The 25001-nt window shown below is 46.2% G+C and overlaps 1 protein-coding gene across 1 annotated transcript; it reads left to right on the top strand.

Annotated features, from left to right (window-relative positions):
- The first annotated feature begins 6031 nt into the window (after positions 1-6031).
- NDUFA11 (NADH:ubiquinone oxidoreductase subunit A11) lies at positions 6032-23278 on the top strand. Its single transcript, XM_040327380.1, has 4 exons — positions 6032-6178; positions 12070-12162; positions 20892-21014; positions 23000-23278. The coding sequence occupies exons 1-4, from the start codon at positions 6100-6102 to the stop codon at positions 23113-23115; spliced, it is 411 nt and encodes a 136-aa protein (XP_040183314.1). The 5' UTR covers positions 6032-6099; the 3' UTR covers positions 23116-23278.
- The last annotated feature ends 1723 nt before the right edge of the window (positions 23279-25001 follow it).

Genomic DNA, 25001 nt, shown 5'->3' on the forward strand with positions numbered 1-25001 from the left:
TGGTAAAGCGTTCCATAGTCGAGGTCCTTATTCTCAGAGGAACATGTTGACACATTTCCACTGAAGCCTTACCCAAGATTTTCTACCTTGAGTATTCAGTTTACTTAGCAGACTTTAACCTGCTGATAGTGCCGGGTCAAAGATCATTCACGTGCCAAGAAGAGCCTTACAGCTTACAGGATACATTATGAGACAAGTTAATCAGTTTTCAGGTACATTATGCTTAAAGCTGTAGTCCACGCAGATATAAAAGAAACACCATAATGCATACAGTATGTATTAACCAAACATTCATGTATGTGTTATTTCCTGTACATTAGAACAGTAGAGTTAAAAAAAAAAAAAAGAGTAAAAGTATAAATCAAGCTCTCCTGCATGCATATGTACTGACCATGTTGGCAGAAGGACAGGGTAGAGGAATGATCTCATCAGTTTACTGCTGCTCCTTCATTTTCCAATTACAGGCTGACAGAAGGGAGATAACCAAGCTGTACTGTTTACATGCTGTATAGAAAAGTCAACACACTGAATGAACAGCCAATGAATGGCTAAGAGGAGAGTAGGGACACATAAACAACACATGGAAACCAATCTAGATTCTTGAAACTTAACTGAACAAGCTGAACTTGGAAGCTGATAGGTTACTCATAGCTCCCAACTGTCCCTGATTTCGAGGGACTGCCCCTGATTTGGAACAATGTCCCTCCGTCCCTCATTCCTCCTCATTTGTCCCTCATTTTAGTCTGATCTATATAGATGTATATAAAATGCACTTTTTATCCATCAAAAAGTGTTTTCCAGAGCTAAACATTTCATCTGATTTCTAAATTGCTGCATTTGTAAATTCCAAAAGCCAATATAAAGGAATAGTAATATAAAGCTGTAGTCCACGCAGATATAAAAGAAACACCATAATGCATACAGTATGTATTAACCAAACATTCATGTATGTGTTATTTCCTGTACATTAGAACAGTAGAGTTAAAAAAAAAAAAAAGAGTAAAAGTATAAATCAAGCTCTCCTGCATGCATATGTACTGACTCCCTCTCTGGTGGTGCGGTTACAGCGGGACTCTCTCTCTGGTGGTGCGGTTACAGCGGGGCTCCCTCCCTGGTGGTGCGGTTACAGCGGGACTCTCTCTCTGGTGGTGCGGTTACAGCGGGGCTCCCTCCCTGGTGGTGCGGTTACAGCGGGGCTCCCTCCCTGGTGGTGCGGTTACAGCAGGGCTCTCTCTCTGGTGGTGCGGGTACAGCGGGGCTCTCTCTCTGGTGGTGCGGGTTACAGCGGGGCTCTCTCTCTGGTGGTGCGGGTACAGCGGGGCTCCCTCCCTGGTGGTGCGGTTACAGCAGGGCTCTCTCTCTGGTGGTGCGGGTACAGCGTGACTCCCTCTTTGGTTGTGTGGGTACAGCGTGGCTCTCTGGTTGGTGCGGGTACAGCGTGGCTCTCTGGTTGGTGCGGATACAGCGTGGCTCTCTGGTTGGACTGAGAGCCATCACTGTGTGATGTAAAGGGGTACAGAGGTGCTGTGTGATGTAAAGGGGTGCAGAGTTCTGTGTAATGTAAAGGGGTGCAGAGGTGCTGTGTAATGTAAAGGGGTGCAGGGGGCTGTGTAATGTAAAGGGGTGCAGAGGTGCTGTGTAATGTAAAGGGGTACATAGGTGCTGTGTGATGTAAAGGGGTGCAGAGTTCTGTGTAATATAAAGGGGTGCAGAGGTGCTGTGTAATGTAAAGGGGTGCAGGGGGCTGTATAATGTAAAGGGGTCCAGAAGGCTGTGTGATGTAAAGGGGTACAGAGGTGCAGTTGTGGAGAGGGGGTACACAGTAGTAACAAAGAGATGTTGAAGGATGCAAAGGTATGCAGGGGGCACAGTGGGGTGTTTTTACATTTTTAACTGGGGGGGGGGGTGCCAGATATTGGATCCGCCCTGGGTGCAAAATGCTCTAGGTACGCCCCTGAGCGTTGCTCTCTGGTTGATGCGGGTACATCGTGACTCTCTGGTTGGTGGGGGTACAGCGTAGCTCTCTGGTGGTGCGGGTACAGTGTGGCTCTCTGGTGGTGCGGGTACAGCGTGGCTCTCTGGTGGTGCGGGTACAGCGTGGCTCTCTGGTGGTGTGGGTACAGCGTGACTCTCTGGTGGTGTGGGTACAGCGTGGCTCTCTGGTGGTGCGGGTACAGCGTGGCTCTCTGGTGGTGCGGGTACAGCGTGGCTCTCTGGTGGTGCGGGTACAGCATGGCTCTCTGGTTGTGTGGGTACAGCGTAGCTCTCTGGTGGTGCGGGTACAGTGAGGCTCTCTGGTTGGTGCAGGTACAGCGTGGCTCTCTGGTTGGTGCTGGTACAGCGTGGCTCTCTCTCTGGCTTCCCCCAGCATGAGCACAGTATTCTCTTTTTTCATTTTGTAACTCCCCCCCCCCCCCCAGCAGAGTGCTTGCATGCTGGGGGCTTTAGCATGGTGTCTGTGGACACGCTGGGGCCGCCACTCTTAAGGGACTACATTTCCCATGATGCCCCCAGTCCCCAGAGTCTTCTGATTGGCCCTCTGCTGTGGCCAATCATGGCAAGGAAAGCAGGAAGCAAGGCGGCGGCATGGCGAATCCAATTAGAGCCGCTCTCTTTCTTCTAGCTCCAGCTGACAGAGCGGGGGAGGGGGGTGATGGGGGGAGATATACAGTACAGCCAGCCCGCGGCTCTCCTCTCCCTGTCACAGCGCCGCTGCCGAGTTCTCTGGTAAATGGAGCAGCGGCGCTGTGACAGGGAGAGGAGAGCCGCGGGCTGTCTGTACTGTATATCAGGCTTGACATTTTTTGTCTGATCTAACCACAATGTCCGATTTTCTGTTCATTAGTATGGTTTTCTGTAAAAAAAAATCTGAAAAGCAAGACTAGGCATGCTCAGAAATGAAAGAATACATTCAAAACAGTTCAACACATTACGTCACTTCTGATGCTGAATTGTGTCATCAGAGAATTTTCTGATGGTAAGTGCCCTCTCCACTTACGATTTGAGACTAGCATCCAACAAAAAACAAAAACTGTGTCCAATAATCTGACCAAGTGTACAAGGCTTAAGACTGGGATGCCATTAACATTCATGTGCGTGTAAAGGCAGGTGTCTCAATACTTTTGACAATATAGTGTGTGTCTTTAACCACTTCAGCCCCGGAAAAATTGAACCCCTTCCTGACCAGAGCACTTTTTGAGATACGGCACTGTGTCCATTTAACTGACAATTGCGAGGTTGTGCAACGTTGTACCCAAACAAAATTGACGTCCTTTTTTCCCCACAACGAGAGCGTTCTTTTGGTGGTATTTGATCACCTCTGTGTTTTTTATTTTTTTGCGCTATAAACAACAAAAGACGTACTGGTACGCCCATTTTCCAACCGCTGCTATTGTATGTATATCAGCGTGCAGTGGTCGGCAAGTGGTTAAGCAGGTATAGCGAAATTGGCACATTTTTCAGTGTGCCCATCTTTGTTATTCCACCATTGATGCAAGTGATTGATTATTTTGGCACATGCTATTGAATATTAATAGAAACTATCGCATGGCACTAATAAAATACAACTGGTGCAACAACATAAAGAACCGGTGTAACGGCGTTGCTTGATGCACAGAAATTGCACCTGTATTTACACACAAATTACATATTCAATACATACCTCCCAACATTTTGAGATGGGAATGAGGGACACCTACTACCGTGTTTCCCCGAAAATAAGCCCGGGTCTTATATTAATTTTGGCAACCTAAAACACACTAGGGCTTATTTTCGGGGGATGTCTTATTTTTTTACGGTATGTTCAATGATCTTAAAGTGGTTGTAATGCAAAAAAAAAAATCCCTTTCCTTTAAAGCATAATAGAATGCATAGTGGTTCTGCTGTGTCAATTATCCATCTCCTGTGTCCACCTAAAAAGCTTCTTAAAATCCATCCTTATAGAATTATGCAATTACATTTAAAGGAATTGTGCCGATGTGGGGTGCAGTGTGTCTTCCTTTGTAATGGTTTTGTGGGCAATACCTTTCTTGCAGCTGACCTGGCGGTCGCATGGTCTCCCTTGGGCTCATCTTCTCTGCTCTGGGATCCCCGCTCTGCTCCATGCACTGGAAGGGAAGGCGTTGGGTGGGAGGAGAGGGGAGGAGGGGGGAGCCGGTTGTCCCGCTGGCATCTGTCTGCTCCATGCGCTGAGGAGGTAGGGGCTGCGGCATCGGGCGGGAGGAGAGAAGAGGGGGGAGCCGCTGTCCCCCTGGCATCTGTCCACGCTCTGTGCGATGAGGAGGGAGGGGCTGCGGGCATCGGGCGGGAGGAGAGCAGAGGGGGGGAGCCGCTGTCTCACTGGCGTTGGCCCGATCCGTGGACTGGGGAGGGGGGGCAGGTGTCAGCCAGGAGGAGAGGAGAAGACCTCCGGCAATCATTCTGCAAGGTGGATTACGGTAAAAAAATTAACAGATTTTACTAGGGCTTATTTTTGGGGTAGGGCTTATATTGCAGCCCTCCCCGAGAATCATGCTAGGTCTTATTATCGGGGTAGGTCTTATTTTCGGGGAAACACGGTAACAAATGTATGTAGGCAGAGGACACGCCCCCCTTGCCACACCCCCTTAAAGGAGAATTAACCAAAAAAAAGGTTATTTAAATCCACAAGTGTTTTTGTTTACTACCAATATTCCTTTATATTGGCTTTTAAAATTTACAAATGCAGCAATTTAGAAACTGGATTAAAAGTTTAGCACTAGGAAACACTTCTTGTATTTTATATACAACTATATAGATCAGACCAAAGTGAGGGACAAAAGAGGGACAGAGGGACTTTGCTCCAAATCAGGGACAGTCCGTCGAAATCATAGACAGTTGGGAGCTACGCCTGTAGGTACCGTGAATTTCTCCTAAACTTGCCAACATTGTTATATGCGCACTGAAGAAATGTCTCGTACGCGCTGTTTCTTTAGCTGGTGTGCCGTGACTGGCGGCTCCCTCGCAAGTGATGTCATCGTGGCTCCGACCAATCACAGCGCCGGAGACCGCAAACCAGGAAGTAACTCTGGGAGACATGTCGCCGGTCACATCGGTGTACAGGGACCGCTGCAACAGCTTCGATCTAAGGTAAGGTGACCAGATTTTTTTAATGAAATCCGGGGACTTATTTTTTCTTTACTAGTAATGGCAACAATCAGCGACTCTCTGCCCGTCGCCGCCCGCCTCACAGCCTCTCAAGTCTCACTCTCTGGGCCCCGGCTACTACTGGATGGGGAGCGGAGGAAGATCACTCCGCCAGGGAAGGCAAGGAGATAGGTAGGCAGCTGGCCAGGATTTGAGCCAAGGCAGAAGAACATGCGGGCGAAGCTGAATGGGCATTTCGCCCGAAACTGAAGAAATATTCCCTCCGCTCCGACCAGCATATGATCATCAGAAAGGGGCACAGATAATGGGAAAAATACAACCCCCCTATGCTAGTAGGCACGGCGGAGCGGGGGTGTGTAATTCAATTTTTTTTATTTTAATTCTGCACTGACTGTCTTTGAAATTGCCCCTGCCCCCTATTAAATCCAATCTGGGGACAAAACCAGGGACAGACTTGGTCCGGGGACAGTGTCCTCAATCAGGGGACTGTCCCCTGAAACTGGGGATGTCTGGTCACCCTATTCTAAGGTAAGTATTTCATATTGCGATGCATACTAGCTTATAATTCCTTCGTCTTGCAGGTTGTTGTTTTTTTTTGCAGAGTTTTTAACGACTTTAATAGCAAGCTGAACAAATCAAATACATGGAAATAAAGTGAAAGAAACGAAACGAATGCAGCCTCCAAATCTAAGGACCTGTATGCTGCATCACTATCCAGATTTAGATTTGCTCTCATCCCCCAGAGTCTACATTTCTTAAAAGAATAGGCAGATTGATCGTCCTGTTTCCTCATATGAGTAGTTGCTCTTCATTTACTCTTTTTAGCTGCGCATGACCGCGCAACACCTGTTCTGTCATTATCGCCAACCTGTCAGAAACTCCAACAGCTTGTACTGCGCATGCGCGGACGTACGTCTCTAGGTCGTCGTGACGTGCGGACGTCGCTAGTTCGGTGCCCTTGGCTGTAGGAAGAAGATGGGGTACTGGGATACACCGGACGGAACCAATTGCGGGGAAAAGGCATTGCTGACAACGAAGATAGCCACGGGGCTGGGTATGGGCCTTGTAGTATGAGTGAAATAGAATGTATAGCAGGACAGGCAGGTGTGTGACACCTATAGAGGATAAGCTGTGCTTGGGGCAGTGTGTCCTACAGTCATTGGACTGTGTACAGCTTAAAGGGACCCTGTCACTAGAATAAACTGTGTTACACCATGTGACCTCATGCATGCAGACACATAAACTGCAAGCTTATTTCAGACATGGCTCATAGTAATGAATGGCTGTACGTGGGTGTAGGTCGTGCTTGCATACACATGTGCATGACATAAATCCCATGTGCGTGTCCAGGAGTTTACATCCATGTGCTTGTTTACACAAGTATGACACCTGTGTACAGCCATTTGTGTCAGACTGTCCATTGCAGCTGTGTCCCTGGGTGCAGGGGGAAAAAAACGCAGTTCACGCTGTACGGTGTCATGAGCATGCGCGTATGGGAAATCGGAGTGTACAGGGGAAGGTTGGGAAGGCTGTGTTTACCCACACAAGGATGCACGGGTATGACCACAAATGCACTGGGTGCGTTCAGAGCTGTGCACCCCCCACCAATGTCACGTTGGGATCAGTGGCTGTGTCCCTGCGAATGCTGCATCCCGCTTGACGGCAATGGCACTGCTATCCACTAGGGTATGCTGATGTATGCCCCATGTCAAGGGTCTCCAAACTGCGGCTCTGGGGCCTGATGCACCCCTTTGCTTGCCTTTATCCAGCCATTGGAGCCACTATTCCATCCGCTGACACAAAAAATGGGGCATCATTCTTGTTGCGGACACTAATAATGGGGAACTATCCCGGCAACTGACACCATCAAAGGGGCACAATTCTTTACATTGACGCCAACGTTGAGGCACTAGTCCTCCCACTGACACCCAAGATATGGTATTGTTTACTCTCGCTGGACATTTTCTACTCCCAATGGCCATGGTCTGCCCCCTTAAAGTCTGAAGGACAATACACTGGCCCTTTATTTAGAAAGTTTGGAGACCCCTGCCCCATGTGAACGGATTTCATTGTAGTGAATAATGGCTGTCTGATCCATCTTTCTCTTGCGATACCCCTCCTCAATGGGCGCGTACACAGTCAACATTGCACCAGTCCTGTATGGGTTGGGAGTTAAAAAAAAGAATTGACAACAGGTGCACATTTATATAACTGAAAAGGACAGACCTGTATTTATATAAAAATAAAACTGCCATTATCTTTTTACGGAAACATCCCAGTGATACTAAAGACTACATTTTTTTTTATAATAAAGAATAGGTAACCGCTGCTCTGTGCAATGATATTGCACAGAAAGGTCACTTTCCTCCTTGTCTGGAAGCTGCTGGCGCTGTCCGCTTCTCTTTCCTGCAGATGCCTCCTGTAGCAGGTCAGGTTCTAAAAAGACACCCATGCATGTGTGCTTCCATAGACGCACGCACTGCATGTAAGCCATGCCCCCGGCCCCTCCTCATAGCTTGAAGTGATATTAACCACTTGACGACCGAGGACGTCCTCGGCTTTGTGCGGTGATATCTGAATGATGCCTGCAGCTACAGGCATCATTCAGATATCACCGTCTTCAGCCGCCGATTCTGTGCATAAGAACGATCAAAGTGGCAGTTCTGCTGCTTGATCGTTCTTATAGGCAGCAGGAGGGGACGTTCCCCTCCCGCCGCCATCCGGTGCTTCTCCGGGCTCTCCCGTGCCACCGGGGGCCCGGAGAATGAATTGGCCGGCGCTGCCTGGGAAGCATAGAGAAGACTGGTGACCAGATGGTCACCAGTCATCTCTATGACAGTCAGAGGTCCGGGCGCGACGTTACTTCACGCCCGGTACCCGGAAGTAAACAAAGCCGCAATCGCGGCTGTCGGCATGTGATCGGTGAATTGTTTTTCACTGATTTCATGCTTGTAAGCCTGGAGGAGAGATGTGGGGTCTTATTGACCCCACATCACTCCATAAAGAGGACCTGTCACACTGATTCCTATTACAAGGGATGTTTACATTCCTTGTAAAAGGAATAAAAGTGATAAAAAAAAAAAAAGTAAAATAAAAATATATATTTTTTTAAATGCCCCTGTCCCCGGTAGCACGCGCGCAGTAGCGAACACACATGCAAGTCCCGCCCACATATGTAAACGCCGTTCAAACCCCACATATGAGGTATCGTCGCGTGAGTTAGAGCCTGTGCAACAATTCTAGCACTAGACCTTCTCTGTAACTCGAAAATAGTAACCTGCAGAGGCGTTGCTAGGGGGGTGCGGTCCCGGTTGACACCCTCCCGACGGTCAGAACATTTTTTTTTTTTTACAGCTGACCGCTTCGTTCATTCACAAACTTCAACCCGCAGCCTGCTGGGCTGGAACAACACCTCCAGCGCCGCAGCCGCGCCTGGTGTGTGTCCTCCATCTCCTTCTTCTTTCTCCTCCCTACCCTACAGCGCCAGCGAGCCTCAGCCTGTCACATCTCACATTGCACTGTGATGATGTGACATCACTACACACACAACTTTCTCTGCCCGGGCGGCGCGGCTGCATACTGTGACGATCGCTGCCCTCCTCTCCTCTCCAGAGGCGGCGCCCAGATTCAGAACAGGTGCAGGGGGTCTCTACCGCCGGCCTAAGCACAAGATGAGGTGTGTGTGGGGAGGGGGGGTCGGTTGCAATTGTACTGACACGCCACCAAAGAGCTAGTGTGGGAGGACTCAGTCTCAGTGTCTGGCGCCCTCGCCGCCCTGACCTGTATGATATGATAAGGAAGGGGGGGGGGGGGGGCAAGGTGAGACACAGCTATAGATTAGATGCCCTCCTCTCCTCTCCAGACTCTAGCTGCCGATCGATGCCCAGATTCGGAACAGGTGTGAGTACAGTACAGGTGGGGGTGAAGGGTGACCTTAAGCTTGCAAGGGGGTACCTGACTGCACCCTGTACCTCCCTGCACTCTGCACCTGCACCCGCACTCTGCACCCACCACCCGCACTCTGCACCCTGTACCTACCTGCACCTTCATGCACCCTGTACACTGTGTACCTACCTGCACCCACCTGCACTCTGCACCAACCTGCACTCTGCACCCTGTACCTACCTGCACTCTGCACCTACCTGCACCTTCATGCACCCTGTACACTGTGTACCTACCTGCACCCACCTGCACTCTGCACCCTGTACCTACCTGCACTCTGCACCATGTACCTACCTGCACCTTCATGCACCCTGTACACTGTGTACCTACCTGCACCCACCCAAACTCTGCACCATGTACATACCTGCACTCTGCACCCACCTGCACTCTGCACCCACCTGCACTCTGCACCCACCTGCACTCTGCACCCACCTGCACTCTGCACCCACCTGCACTCTGCACCCACCTGCACTCTGCACCCACCTGCACTCTACACCGACCTGAAGTCTGCACCCACCTGAAGTCTGCACCCACCACAACTCTGCACTCTGTATGTAGCACCCTCATGGTATTTAATGACCCCCCCCCCCACACCCAGTTGCTGTGGCCCGCTCAACCCCCCCGCCCCCCTACTTGGGGAAAGGTGTGGAGCGTGGTTGAGCTCCTGCACCTTTTCTCTGAGAAGAATGTCCTGGGTGACGCTATCATTTAGCACTGCGGCATTCTTGGTGGGGGGGGGGGCTTTTTGGGGGTTGCGTGAGAAGTGCTTGATGCGCTAGCCTGCTCAGTGCCCTACTGCCTGTCCTGCCGAGGGGGGGGGGGGTAACACCATAGTTTTACCGCACCAGGTGACACCAACCCTAGTGACGCCACTGGTAACCTGTAAAAAAAAATCAAGCGTTGCCTATGGAGATTTTTAAGTAGCGAAGTTTGGCGCCATTCCATGAGTGTGCACAATTTTAAAGCGTGACATGTTGGGTATCTATTTTCTCGGTGTAACATCTTTCACATTATACAAAAAAATTGGGCTAACTTTACTATTTTGTTTTTTAATTCATGAAACAGTTTTTTTCCCTAAAAAAAGGCGTTTGAAAAATTATTGCGCAAATACCGTGCGAGAAAAAAAGTTGCAATGACCACCATTTTATTCCCTAGGGTGTCTGCTAAAAAAAATATATATATATAATGTTTGGGGGTTCTGATTAATTTTCTAGCCAAAAAATTGAGATTTTTACATGGAGAGAAGTGCCAAAATAGGCCCGGTTGTCAAGTGGTTAAAGGTTCTTTTTAAATAACAAACGTGTCATACTTGCCTGCTCTGTGCAGTGTTTTTTTTACAGAGCAGCCCTGATCCTCCTCTTCTCAGGTCCCCTGGCGGTGCTCTAGCCCAGTGTTTCTCAACTCCAGTCCTCAAGGCGCCCCAACAGGTCATGTTTTCAGGATTTCCCTCAGATGAAATAGCTGTGGTAATTACAAGGCAGTGAAACTGATCAAATCACCTGTGCAAAATAATGGAAAGCCTGAAAACATGACCTGTTGGGGCGCCTTGAGGACTGGAGTTGAGAAACCCTGTTCTAGCCTCCTGCCGAGTACCCCCATAGCAAGCATTTTGCTATGGGGGGCATCCAAGCAAGCTCGCTTCCAAGCCACTCCACCACCCTCTCCTCATTGGCTGACTGGCTGTGATTGACAGTAGCAATACCGGGAGCCAATTAGTATCACTGCTGTCTTAGCCAATGAAGAGGGAGAGCTCAGGCTCTGGTGCACATTGCTGAATTGAAATGAGGCTCAGGTAAGCATTTGAGAGCTACTGCTTCACAAAGAAGATCTTTTTATATAGAATGCATGAAGTTACAAAACCTTGAACCTGTACAACCACTTTAACTGACAGCAGAAGCCTATAGTTCTGCTACAATCATTTTCTCCTGTGAAGGCAGAAAGTGAGAGCCGGTTCACACAGGGGCGACCTGTCAGCCGCCTGACAAGTCGCAGTCCGCAGTAGTCAATAGAACCGTTCTAATAGGAGTGACGCAAGTCGCTCCGACTTAGAAAAAGGTTCCTGTACTACTTTGGGGGCGACTCAGGGCGACTTGCATTGACTTCAAGTCGCCTTGAGATCGCCTTGCCGAGTCGCCCCCAAAGTCGTGCCGCATGTGTGTGAACCGGCATTTAGGGAAGTGACTGTATTGAGCCAGTGGGTCAGGTTGTAAGTTTTTTTTACCATAATGCAGACAATTTGGAACCACTTTAATTTTGTTACAACCTAACTGACCCACAGGTATGTTAAGCTAGCCATGAACGATTTGAATCTTGCCCGGTTCAGCAGGGACTGTCGGAGATTCAATCCATGTATGGGCAGGCTGATTGTACCCAAGTTAATCCATCGATCGACTTGGGTCCAACCAGCATGTCAAATTTTTCATGTGATTATTGCCAGCAGCTATAGCTAACAATAAACACTGTCCGTCAGTGATGGACATTCAGCCTGCCCATGCATGGATTGAATCTCAGCCAGTTCCTGCTGAACCGGCCGCAATTCAAATAGTCTATGGCCAGCTTAACATACCTGTGAGGCAGTTGGGTTGTAACAAAATTAAATTCATGTAATACAGCATTTATTGACAGTGTTTTTTATGATGTGTGTTTAGTAACAATTTAACAGGGTTGTGCCTGTAGTCCACTGTCAGCAGATCATAAAAGCAAAATTATGTTCTGGTTGTGGTAATGTAATTTTATATTTCTAACCGGTTATTTTTTAACAATATATATATATATATATATATATATATATATATATATATATATATATATATATATATATATATATATATATATATATTCTAACCAAATGGTATAAGGGATTTGTCTTTAAATGAGACCTGCTGTAACCAAAGTTTGGAGGTTGCCATCCCTGATTTTTATTTTTTTCCTGAAAATGCTAGCTGCTTTACTGTCATACTCACCCTTTGCTAAACTATGATATTCATCTTTTTGTCCCCTTAGGTGTAATGGGATCTGCATATTACATAGTGCTTTTCGAGCCTAAGACAGTACTGGAGGGCATTAAAAAAGCTGGAGGTGCAACTCTTGCTATGGGTATGTTTAATTAAATTATTTGGAAATCTCAGCATGAACCTATTTGATCCAGTAAATGCAAGAGACTGTGTTATTGTGCTTTGGTCTTGTGTCAAAGGCATCAGTTTGAGATGCTTTTAAGATAATTCAAAGTTCATTAAAGCGGAGTTCCACCCAAAAATTGAACTTCCGCTTTTCGGGTTCCCCACCTCCCCTCCGGTGTAACATTTGGCACCTTTTAGGGGGGAGGGGAGAGCGGCAACAGGTATTTGCTCCCACTTCCGGCGATTGCTGCAGATTCCGCAGCGATCTACAATACGATCCGGCTCTCTGTCCCCCCCCCCTCTGCCCCTCCTGCTGTCTTCTGGGGGAGACAGGTCCCAGAAGACGGCAGGGACCAGTGAGGATGTGCAGCGCAACTCGTGCATGCGCAGTAGGGAACTTCCTGATTCCCTTATTGAAGATGCCGGCGTCTTCAGGTGAGGACATCGCGTGTGCCCTGGACAGGTAAGTATCCTACTATTAAAAGTCAGCAGCTGAAGTATTTGTAGCTGCTGACTTAATTTATTATTATTTTTTTTTTGGCGGAACTCCGCTTTAAGCCTAGGTTCACATTGGTACGATTTGGGTTGTCAAATCGGTGCGGTGCCGCAAAGTCAGCGCTGCACCGATCCAAAAGTAGTTTCTGTACTAATGTTGGCGACTTCAGGGGCGATTTCAATAGACGTGTTCAGGAACCCGCACAGATGTCTCTAAAATTGCCCCCCAAGTCGGACTGACATGCGGGTATGAAATCGTGTGAGTTCAGCTGAATTTCAATCCTGCAGCAGTGTGAGCCTGGGCTTAAGGGTGTATTTGATCTGCAGTTGACCTTATAAATTGCATTTGACCTATTTCAGATTTTGTATTTTCCTAGACTTGTTTAAGAATTTAAAACCAGCCTGTTGCAAACATAGTTGTGCTGAAACATGAGCATCCACTGGCAAAAATCATGAAATGTTGGCATTGATATTGAAAATATTACTGGTCATGACAAACAAACTGTCTTTTACTTAAGGATAGTGCTCATATGAAGCCATTTTTCTCTTTCGTTCATAGATGGAAACAGCCTTAATCTTGACATAGTGGGATTAGTTTATCTTTAGGAGTGACTAGGCAGAAGTGTTAACTTCAAAGCAGAACTGCCCCGCCCAGGGTGCGGTCCCACTGACTATATCCCCTCAGCCTGCACCAAGCAATTCAGTTTTTTCTGCCTAGTCTAAGGAGAAGACATGGCTCCCTTCAGGCCCATAGGCTTGGAGGCTTTTAGTTTGGATTAATTTTTTGGATTTTTTTATTTATTTATTTAAGTTTTTCCTGCCATCTTCAATCAACTGCCGCCTGGGCGACAGGCTGGATCCCAGATCCTTGTATTGTTCCCAGTTTCGGCCATCGAGCGTGTGCCGACCATAGCTGCGCTTGGATTGTCCACGACATACCCGTCGCTCTACGGGTGGCCGGGGAGCTATACACTCCAGGGCTTGCATCGGACCGGTCTACAGGGCCGAGTTGCAGTAGCCTGGCCGACAGCCACCTCCGTTACCATGCAGTAGATGTGCTTCGATCAACTGCCGACTGGGCAACAGGCTGGATCCCAGATTCTTGTATTCTTCCCAGTTTCGGCCATCGAGCGTGTGCCGACCATAGCTGCGCGCTGGGTCGTCATCGACATGCCCGTCGCTCTACGGGTGGCCGGTGAGCTATACGCTCCAGGGCTTGCATCGGACCGGTCTACAGGGCCGAGTCGCAGTAGCCTGGCCGACAGTCATCTCCATTACCATGCGGAAGATGCACTGTCCAGGATGCTTCCAGCATAAACCCACAGGAAGTGTAGGTAGCTACTACCTTGCTTTAGCAAGATGACAGAGCTGGGCATCCTTGGAGAGGTGAGTAAAGGGCATTATACCCCTTCTCCCCCCCCCCCCCCCCCTCCTCCTAGGCTCTCTGAGCTAGCTGCTGGGCAGGGGTTCCTCTGGGGAGCTTCACTTGGGGAACCATAAGTCACTAAATCAGTGTTTAAGCTGCATAAGAGATTCTGTTTTCCTGTGTGTCCTGCTCCATGCTGTCGGTGGCCATGTTTGGTGTATCCATGCTGTATTTCTTTACTTGCACAATGTATAAAGCCGCATAAGAGATTCTGCTTTCCTGTGTGTCTTGCTTCATGCCGTTGACGCCCAGGTTGGTGTCCATTCTGTATTTCATTTCTCACTGGCGGTCATCTTCTGTAAGACGCATTTTTCTGGCGATTTCTGCTGAGGTGTACTGACTGCTGCATTTCTCTGCTGCACCGTGGTTTTCTGCCCTGTTGGCCTCTAGTGTCAGATCAGCGGCCATTGTACCATGGATCAGACTATTTAAAAAAAAAAAAAAAAAGGCAGATGAACAGATACATGCTGCGACTGAGCAGTCTGAAAGACTGACAAAAATCCCAGCCCCACAAACAGCCTTCGATCCCAGCTTTGGAGAGCACAGATCGACAGACACACTCTGCAGGCAGCAGCTCTGCTAGCTAAACCATCTTTTACGGTTCCTGGGTGGTGAGTCCTCTGGGGGGAACCCCTCGTCTCTGCTGCAGCCAGGAGTGGTGGGTTACTTGTTTGGGGGTCCCTGTGTCAGGTGTGTGGAAAGAATGGCTTTAGAAGCAGACGCTTTTTCCCCCCGAGACACCTGAGCTGGCAATTAATGCCCCTGCACCCGATTTTTCGGTGGACGCTAGGCAGCAATCCTAGATGCCTTCGTAGCCAAGGTGGAAGCAGTGCGTGGGAGAATAGGAAGACATTGTACTGCCATACTTGTGTCCTCATCCATCGAATCCTAAGGAGACGACGTGGCATTCCTCGAACGCTGTCCGAGCTCCGAGAAGATACTTGTCTGTTACTGCTCAATTCCGGAGTTCAGACTCACTGTTTCTTTCGGTGGCTGGTCCCAAGAAGGGCCCAGCGGTCTCATCGGCCACCATTTCGAGGTGGACCCGACAGATCCTGATCAGGCTTGCGCCATAAAGGGTCGGGCGCCTATCGCGATGCATTCAACCAGGGCAATGGTGCCTCTTGGGGTTTCTGACATCAAGTGTCTGTTTTCCAGGTGTGTAAGGCGGGGACCTGGTCGCCCGGTCACACTTTCACTAAACTTTACAAGTTGATGTGAGTGCATCTTCGGATGCTTCTTCGGCCGCAAAGTTTTGCAGGTGGCTGTTTAGAGTTACAACTCCTCAGTTGAGGAGCTCTGTTTTGGGGTGAAGTTTAGTTATTTTTATGCTTCCCACCCCTCATTTTGACACTGCTTTGGGACGTCCCAAGAGAAAATAGGATTTTATGCTCACTGTATGATCTCTTTCTCTGAGTTCATGGATGGACACAGCACCCACCCCTCTTTGTCTGTACTGCTTGCTACGAACTGAATTGCTTGGTGCAGGCTGAGGGGATATAGTCAGTGGGACCGCACCCTGGGCTAAGCGGGTCTGCTTTGAAGTTAACACTTCTGCCTAGTCACTCCTAAAGATAGATAGACTAATCCCACTATGTCAAGATTAGGCTGTGTCCATCCATGAACTCAGAGAAACAGATTTTACGGTGAGCATAAAATTCAATTTTTTTTTAACAAAGCTCAGTTTTTTTTAAAATCCTCAATCTTGATAACTCTGTGAGGGCATACTATAACGGCGCATCATGGTAAATAGGAGATGACAGCGGCCATTTACTATGTGATCACGCTGTCCAATGACGACGTGATCACTTGTAAACAAACCCGAGCTTGTCGGGTTCGGCTCCTCATGCCGATCGAAACAGCGTGTGGGGAGAGCCGGGTGCAGCAGCACTGTGGGATGCATCTGAAGTTCCCACAGCGCTGATCTGTGCTCAGCCATGGATCATCCATCCATGCTCCATTTATGGCCTCACCAGGCTTTTTTGTGGTATTGGAGCAGTATAGAAGTGGGCTGCGCCAGGTGTGCTGTCTTTTTGCCCAAATGTGGGTGCTCAAGGTGTCTACTCCATGCCGCACAAGAAAAGTTGCTTGCTGCCCGTGGGCACACCTTTCTAGCCTCAGTAACTAAGGTCTAGTGCAGTGGTCTTCAAACTGCGGCCCGGGGGCCATATGTGGCCCTTTGCTTGCTTTCATCTGGCCCTTTGAGGTATAATTTCATCCACTGATACAAATAATGGGTCAAAATTCCCCCCACTGACAACAATGAAGAGGCACAAATCTCTCCACTGACACCAATGAATGGTCACAATTCCTCCCAAAGACCCCAGTGATGAGGGGGATCATTTCTCCCAATGATGGGGCACAATTTCTCCCAATAATAGGGCCCAGTGATACCATTGATGGGACACAATTTCTTCCAATGACACCGATGATGGGGGATCATTTCTACTTCCAATGGCCGCTGTCTGGACCTCCTAAAGTCTGAAGGACAGTAAACTGGCCCTTTGTTTATAAAGTTTGGAGACCCCTGGTCTAGTGCATACTAGGCTCTTCGGAATGCTTTGAAAAAGTTCCTCCTTGTGCAAAGGAGGGGCGTTGCAAGTTGTTCATTACAACTTTTAGACAAGTGTCTTTTGCATTTTTTTGGCTTCTGGATGGACATGCCCGGTATTCCTCATCAATATGAATTGCTGTGTCGCTCAATGGCCAGTTAAGCAGATCTCTCTCTGCCCCTCTCTCTCTCTCTTAGTGACTGAGCACTCCCTCTTGTTCTGTATGCTGTCTTGCCTTTATGTACTGCTTGTTACAACTGAGTAGCAGGAGTTCTGGTTCCTACCAGACCCGGACCATTATGCAGGTAAAGGTTTAACTGACAATTACGCGGTCGTGCGACGTGGCTCCCAAACGGGCATCCTTCTTTTTTTTTTTTTACCCACAAATAGAGCTTTCTTTTGGTGGTATTTGATCACCTCTGCAGTTTTTTTTTTTTTTTGCGCTATAAAGAAAAATAGAGTGTCAATTTTGAAAGAATTCAATATTTTTTGCTATAATTTCCCCCAAAAATATATAAAAAAAAACATATTGTTTTCCTCAGTTTAGGCCAATACGTATTCTTCTACATATTTTTGGTAAAAAAAATCGCAATAAGCGTTTGATTGGTTTGTACAAAAGTTATAGCGTTTAATAGGGGATAGTTTTATGGCATTTTTATTAATATTTTTTGTTTTACTAGTAATAGCGGCGATCAGCGTTTTTTTTTCTTCTGTTTTTTTCGTGACTGCGACATTATGGTGGAAACATCGGATACTTTTGACACTTTTTTGGGACCATTGTCATTATCACAGCGAGAAGTGCTATAAAAATTCACTGATTACTGTGAAAATGGCAGTGAGGGGGTTAACCACTAGGGGGCGCTAAGGGGTTAAGTGTGCCCTAAGGGAGTGATTATTACTGTAGGGGGTGTGGCTGGACGTGTGACGTCACTGATCGTCGTTCCCTATAACATTGAACAGACGATCGGTGATGAGCAACAGAGAAGAACAGGGAAGGTTTGTTTACACTCGCCTCTCCCCGTTCTTCAGCTCCTGTGACCCGATCACGGGACACCAGTGGCGATCGGGCACGCTCACGGAGCTTCGGACCGGGTCGTGAGCGACCCACAGCTGGGCACTTAAAGGGCAACGTACCTGTACTTACAGAAGTGATGGTAGTGCCATTACTGTCCTAATGGCACTACCATCACTTCTGTAAGTGAGGAAACTTCAGATCAGCGCGGCTCCAGTGCGCCCCTCCCCCTTCATGTAAAACTCCTCCCAGGGCACCCATTCCTTCTGCCCACCCCTTGTATTGGCCCTGACGATACGCGTCAGGAACTAGGACACCGGAAGTGACGTTTGCACGGTGCAAGCTCGCTGCTCGCAGTTTCTGATATACACTACATTACTGTTTTAAATATAACAGATACCGCCACCGACATTCCATAGAGGGTCCGGAGGGAGACCTAAAATCCCCACGTTTGCTTAGACCACTGTAATAGTGGTCACATTGATAGGGTAAGGAGACTGCATTACCACTTCTGGGTGCCTTCCTGGTGGATGAAGTTCGCTCTATCTTTCTACCTATCTTTTGATCACTTGGATTAACCTTATAAGGACTGATTTATTCCATCGAGAAGGATTTTTCATGTTTTTCTATTCATTTAATGTAGTGGGACTCTTTTTTCGTTTTTCCCTTTTTTCACTCATGTTTTTTTGTGTATATACTGGTTTTCTACTATAATCTGATATTGTGAGACTCAACTCTCAGGCCCCGTACACACGAGAGGATCCATCCGCTGGAATTGATCCGCGGACCGGCTCCAGCGGATAGATCCCCTGGTGTGTACAATCCAGCGGATCTGTTTCCGCGGATTTTTATCCCCTGGGATGGATTTCAAGCGGATAGAAATTTGAAGACATGCTTTCAAATCTATCCGCTTGAATCTTGTACAGACTCACCGGATCAATCCGTCCGAAGGGATCCCCCGCATGCGTCGTAATGATTCGACGCATGCGTGGAATTCCTTATATGACAGCGTCGCGCACGTCGCCGCATCATCATCGCGGCGACGGCGCGACACGTCATCGCGAGGGGATTTCGGCGCGGATTTCGATCCGATGGTGAGTACACTCCATCGGATCCAAATCCTCGAGAGGATTTATCCGCGGAAACGGTCCGGTGGACCGTATCCATGGATAAATCCTCTCGTGTGTACTAGGCCTCAGTATTCACCTGTTAAAAATATGAAATGCTGTATAAATCGGTGGGATGGCTGGGGGTTGTAAGAGTTGGGCTTTAATCTCAACAGATTCTAAAAATATACATGAATGCTTTTATAAGAAGTAATGATATCCATAGATACAGCATTTTTATAGGTAAATATATTTCCAAAGACACTATTGACATACAAATGTTACCACATGTTGGTAACAACCCATGCAAGTCATACATACAAAGAAACCAAAACAAATAAATTCAGAAATACAGTTATGTCTAATAAAATGGAATGACGCACGGGAAAAATGATTGAGCACTAAATTAAATGTATTTAATACTTCATACAAAATCCTTTGTTGGTAATAACAGCTCCTCCTATGTGGAGAAACTAGTTGCATGCATTGCTCGGTGTGATTTTGACCCATTCTTCCAAACTGTCTTTAAATCTTTAAGGGTCTGTGTGCCTTTTCTATGAACTCTGATTTTTAGTTCTTTCTATAGATTTTCTATTGGATTCAATTCAGGTGATTGGCTGGGCCATTCTAGCACCTTTATTTTCTTTGAAACCAATTGAGAGTTCCCTTGGCTTTGTGTTTGGGATCTTTGTCTCGCTGAAAAGTCCACCTTTTTTGTTTCATCTTCATCATCCTGGTAGATGGCAGCAGATTCTTGGTATTTGGATTTTTCCATTCATCCTTCCTTTTGCTGACATGAAATTTCCCAGTATCGTATGCTGAAATCAGCCCCACACCATGATGATCCCACCTCCAAACCTCACTGTTGGTATGTTTTTTTTTTTTTTTTTTTTTTTTTGGTGGGGGGGGGTTGATGTGCAGTGCCATTTGACCTCAAAACATTGTGTATTATGCACCCAAAGGGTTCAGTTTTGGTCTCATCTGACCAGACTATAATCTCCCAGAATTTTACAGGCTTGTCTAAATGTTGTGAAGCAAACTTTAAACTAGCTTCAACACGGTTTTTCCACAGCAATGGAGCCTTGCGCGGAGAACGTGTATACAGGCCATGATGGTTGAGTTTATTATATTCTTTGAAATAATTGTACCTGCTAATTCCAGGTCTTTCTGAAGCTCTTCACAAGTGGTCCTTGGCTCTTGGACAACTCTTCTGATAATTATTTTCACTCTTCTGTCAGAAATCTTGCGAGGAGCACCTGGTTGTGTCTGATTTATGGTGAAATTATGTTCTTTTCACTTCTGGATTCTGGATTAACAGTGCTTATTAGAACATTCAGAAGTCCTTCTGTAAGCAATGCCATCAGTATGGTTTGTAACAATAAGTTTGTGAAGGTCTTGAGAGCGTCCTTTGTACCCATCGTGAGATGTTTCTTGTGTGACACCTTTTTAGGCCCCTTTGACATCAGCAGACAGATCACCCATTGTCCTCTCTGGGGTGGGTGATGTCAGCAAACGTGTTCTCTGATGCCTAATCCACTGAAACAATACATATGGCGATACTTTCCCCATCCGTCCATCTGACTGTCCCATAGAGGAACGCAGGCTCTGCCCTTGTCTGCTCTGCATAGCGGAGTGGACACAGACCTGTCATCGGCCTGCTCAGCGGGAAGATCCCCCACTGAACAGGTGAATGCTGCTTGGACGGATCTGCCCTGTGTGAATGGGGCCTTATAGGCCATCAGTTGTTTTGTTTTCTTTGTGTGTATGGATTACATGGCACCTTTTTAGAAATATATTTACCTAGAAAAATGGCTTTCAATACTTATTTTACCTGCTGTATATGTACAAATACAGTAAATAGATTTGTAATGTTTTGATTAAGGCAATTGATATGATTGTCTTTGTCAGGTCCGGAAGGAATTTGTTTTTATTTTCCAACCAAAATTGTTCATAGAATTTTTTTAAATTTTTTTTTGTTTTTTCTGCGCCCAAACTGCTAATGATTGTAACAGTTACAACTTAATAGTCTGTCACATATCATAAAGTAACATCACACGTCAGTGCATTTCTCAGTATGTTTGTATTTTAGTGATTTGTTTTTATATTCCTTCCTAGCTTCGCTTGGAGCAATCTTTGGTATCACTACCTGTTTAACAGCCCAGATTCGTGAGAAGCCAGACGATGCATGGAACTATTTTGTAGGGGGTTGTACATCTGGTGCACTCCTAGGATTAAAAAGTAAGTTAACTGTTATTTCAGGTATTCTGTAGCAATAATGGTGTTTGCACTGATTGCATAAAAAGTGTAGAAAGAGGTGCAATGTAGCACTTGGGTCAATTGAAACAAGGCAAATGTTGGTAAAGGGTTGGCACACAATGTTGTATGAAGGATTAAGCTCATACATGCATTATTAGGTTTGATTAATTGAGGGTTTTTAACATTTTTGGAAAAAAATTCCCATCAAGGTGATAAAACCACCACATATGGAATTAAGCTGGGTACACACTGACCAAAAATTGGCCAGCTCAGCAGGAACCTGTCTGACTTTTGGTCAATGCATACAGCTGTCTTTCCATCAGAAGCCGGTCTAACAACTCCCTTTTGTTAAAAAGGGACATGCTGAGAAACCAGCATCCGATCAGTGCTTGCAGCCAAATGTTCAGCAAAAGTTTTCCAAGTATCAAAGCCGTAATAAAAGTATGTATTTTATAGACTGTTTACACTGTATGGCTTCATTTAAATGCTAAAGTGACAAGGTTGCTTTAAGGGTCGCTGGTTCGAATCACGACACCATCTGCCTGGAGTTTGCATGTTCTCCTTGTATCTGCGTGGGTTTCCTCTGGGTACTCCGGTTTCCTTCTACACTCTAAAGACATGCTGGTAGATTAATCGGATCCGGTCTAAATTGGCCCTAGTATATGTATGAACCTGTGTTGGGGACCTTAGGTTGTAAGCTCCTTGAGGGCAGGGATTGATGTGAATGTACAATGTAAAGCGCTGCATAAATTGAGTGCGCTATATAAGTACCTGAAATAAATATGGGTGCTTGCACACTGGGCAATTAAATGCTGCTTATACAGGCTTTTGGCATTTTTTTTCTTTAGTCTGTTTTAAAGGATAATTGTAATGAATGCACATCTTTTTGCAGGGATTTTTTTTTACTAGGAGCCTGCAAAGCATTGCACCCTGTGATCAGTAGATCGTGAGTGAAGCGCAGGACTCCTGCAGTCGGAGTAAGCTGTCTGCTTGTACCTCAAACAGGCAGGCAGTTACACTCTGACAGGAAGAGACCATGAACTCGGCAGTGCCCTGGTAGTTTATTGAGAACTACAAGCTGAAAGCCGCAAAGGCTGTTGGTACTTGTAGGTTCTCTCCTCTGTAAATGAATGACAGGACCAGTGTGGGCAGAGCCCCGCACTGCCGTTTTTTTTTTTTTTGTAAATTGTGACAGCGAGTTTGGGGAGAAGATTCCCCCCCCCCCCCCAGTAGAGACAGTGGGTCAGGGAGAGGCTGTAGCAGTGTGAAGATGTTACACACTCCACCCTAAAAATAGGTGGAACATGTTCCCAAAGGTGAACTTATCCTTTAAGCAGTTCTACTTGTCCATGCACCTTAGTGAGTTTACAGGCAGAAAATAACCCCCCATAAAAATCGGGCAGAAAAATTGCTTGATGTGCATAAACACTGCTTTTAAGGAGAGTTCGGTGGTTTCAAGTGTACATTATTTATAGTGAAAAGTGAGCAGAGGGTAAATGTTTTGGGGGGGACGCTTATAAAAGCAAATGCTCATAAACTCTTGCGCAATACAAGCCACTATGAGCATTTTATGCTGCTTTTGTTTTTGATGCATCCCTTTAAATACAATTTAACTCTTCACACTGGCCAGTTGCGTTTTTAAAAGTCTTGCCTGCTGCATTTTTGGTGCATGTTAGAGCCCCTTCACACTGAACAGTTCTTTGGTTAAAAAAGCGGAATATTCTGTGTTTTTGCAACAGCGCGGTGTGAAAGCAGCCTGAAACACAACTGACTGATGTAAAGAATTCCATTGGATTTAAAGGGATGCATTTTTCATCCACTTTTTAACTGAAAAGCTGATTAGTGTGAAAGTGCCCTTAACAGTTTAATATGAGGGGAAAAAAGCAAACTTTCTGTACTCAATTGTACTTTGCTTATGTAAACAAGAGAATGTAACGTTAAGTCAGAGACTGTTTTTCTGTTTACAGGTCACAGCTATGGAACTGGGGCCACGGCGTGTCTTGCATTCGGCGGACTTGCTGCTTTTGCCAAGATTTCAAAAAAAGAGGGCTGGGTATGGATTCCATCTGAACCAAGACTCTGAAACTTTGTATTTTTGTCTTGTGATATCACTGCTGAAAGGAATATGAACATTACTGAAATCTGAATTTGTTTTACAGCTGAGTCACACTTTTTGGTTGCTGTAGTGTACACAGTATATACATTGGTCCCTGTCTGAGCAGATAAATAAACCTGCTACATTGATATTGTGTTGCAACTGTGCTCTATAATGCTTCACCATATGGAATAAAAAAACTTTCATTTAGAGTAGATTCACACCAAGTGAGTCGGGACTACGTTGGGCGGCTATTCCAGCACAAGACACGGAAATTGCTTTCTCTGGGGTGTGTGTGGCTTTCTCTGTGTGTGGCCTGTGTGTAGTACTTCTTTTCAATGTGGCACAGTCGCCACACACTGGCCAATAAAACTTTGTGAAATGCAACGCACACCAGCCACTGCATTGTAATGCAGAAGCTGGTGTGAAGGGACCCTTAAAATGTAATCTTCTGACCCCTCCTATCAAATGCCTATCTTTACCAGTTGGAGATTGTAAATAAGTATACAATTTCATGTTGACACAAAAAGAAATGTCTGCATGGACCAAAACTTTGTTCATGGTATAGATACAGTGCCTTGAAAAAGTATTCATACCCCTTGACATTTTCCAAATTTTTTTCATGTTACAACCAAAAACGTTAAATGTATTTTTTTATTTATCATTTTACTTTCATTTCCCAATTATGTGCCACTTTGTGTTGGTCTATCACATAAAATCCCAATAAAATACATTTACGTTTTTGGTTGTAACATGAGAAAATGTGGACAATTCCGAGGGGTATAAATACTTTTTCAAGGCACTGTATACCATACTACTGCCTAGAGGCTAGGTTCACACATGTACAGTGCAAATTTCCAAAGCAGCTGTTCAGCTGAAATTTTAGATATGGTTTAGATGCAAATTTTTGGAGCCTGTCTTTTTAACAATAGCTGGGAAGCTGGCCGCTGCATCATTGCAGAGGAGCTCCAGTCTCCTTCAGAAAAAATAAAAATACTGTAACTGCTGTCCCTTAATATTGGGACACTTGCCTGTCCAGGAATCCAGGTGTCCTCATTTTTCAATCAGCTATCGGGCGCTGCCTGGAAAAGGCAACTGCACACCGCAAAAGGATACCAATAAAACATCTTTATTGTAATGTATGTAGTAATTATGCATCTGTCTACATTACAATACAGAAGTTTTATTGGTATCCCATTGCGGTGTGTGGCTGCCTTTTCCAATATTCTTTCCTGTGGTGGCGAGCCGGGCCAACACCTTAGGGGCTACCTGCTGTGGGATCTTCTTGGCTCATCTAGAGCTGGATTACTCCTCTGCCTTCCTGCTATTGGGTGCTGCCACAGCAATCTCCACTAAGGGGCCGGTTCCCTACTTTTTTTTTTTTTTTTGGGGCAGCGTTTGTGATTGGCGCTGGAACTATACCAGGGACATTGTTTTTTAATAACTCTCCATTCACATATTGGCGATTCCCAGCAAATCGCGGGACGCCAAGATGTGAACGGAGCCTAAAGGAATTGTCAAAATAGTTTTTTATTTTGCCCCTTAAAATCTGTACTATACCCCTCCAGATGTGCGATTCAGATGCGTTCCCATAGAAGACAATGAGTGTAGAATTCGCAGCTATACCACACTGCAGTGCTTAGAAAACGGGACTCTTTAACCACTTCAATACCAGGCACTTGCGCACCTTCCTGCCCAAGCCAATTTTCAGCGCTGTTACACTTTGAATGACAATTGCGCGGTCATGCTACACTGTGCCTAAACAATTTTTTTTATAAATTTGTTCCCACAAATAGAGCTTTCTTTTGGTGGTATTTGATCACCTCTGCGGTTTTTATTTTTTGCACAACAAAAAAAAGACAAAATATTTTGAA

The sequence above is a fragment of the Rana temporaria genome, chromosome 1, assembly GCF_905171775.1.
Source record: "Rana temporaria chromosome 1, aRanTem1.1, whole genome shotgun sequence".
Taxonomy (NCBI): Eukaryota; Metazoa; Chordata; class Amphibia; order Anura; family Ranidae; genus Rana; species Rana temporaria.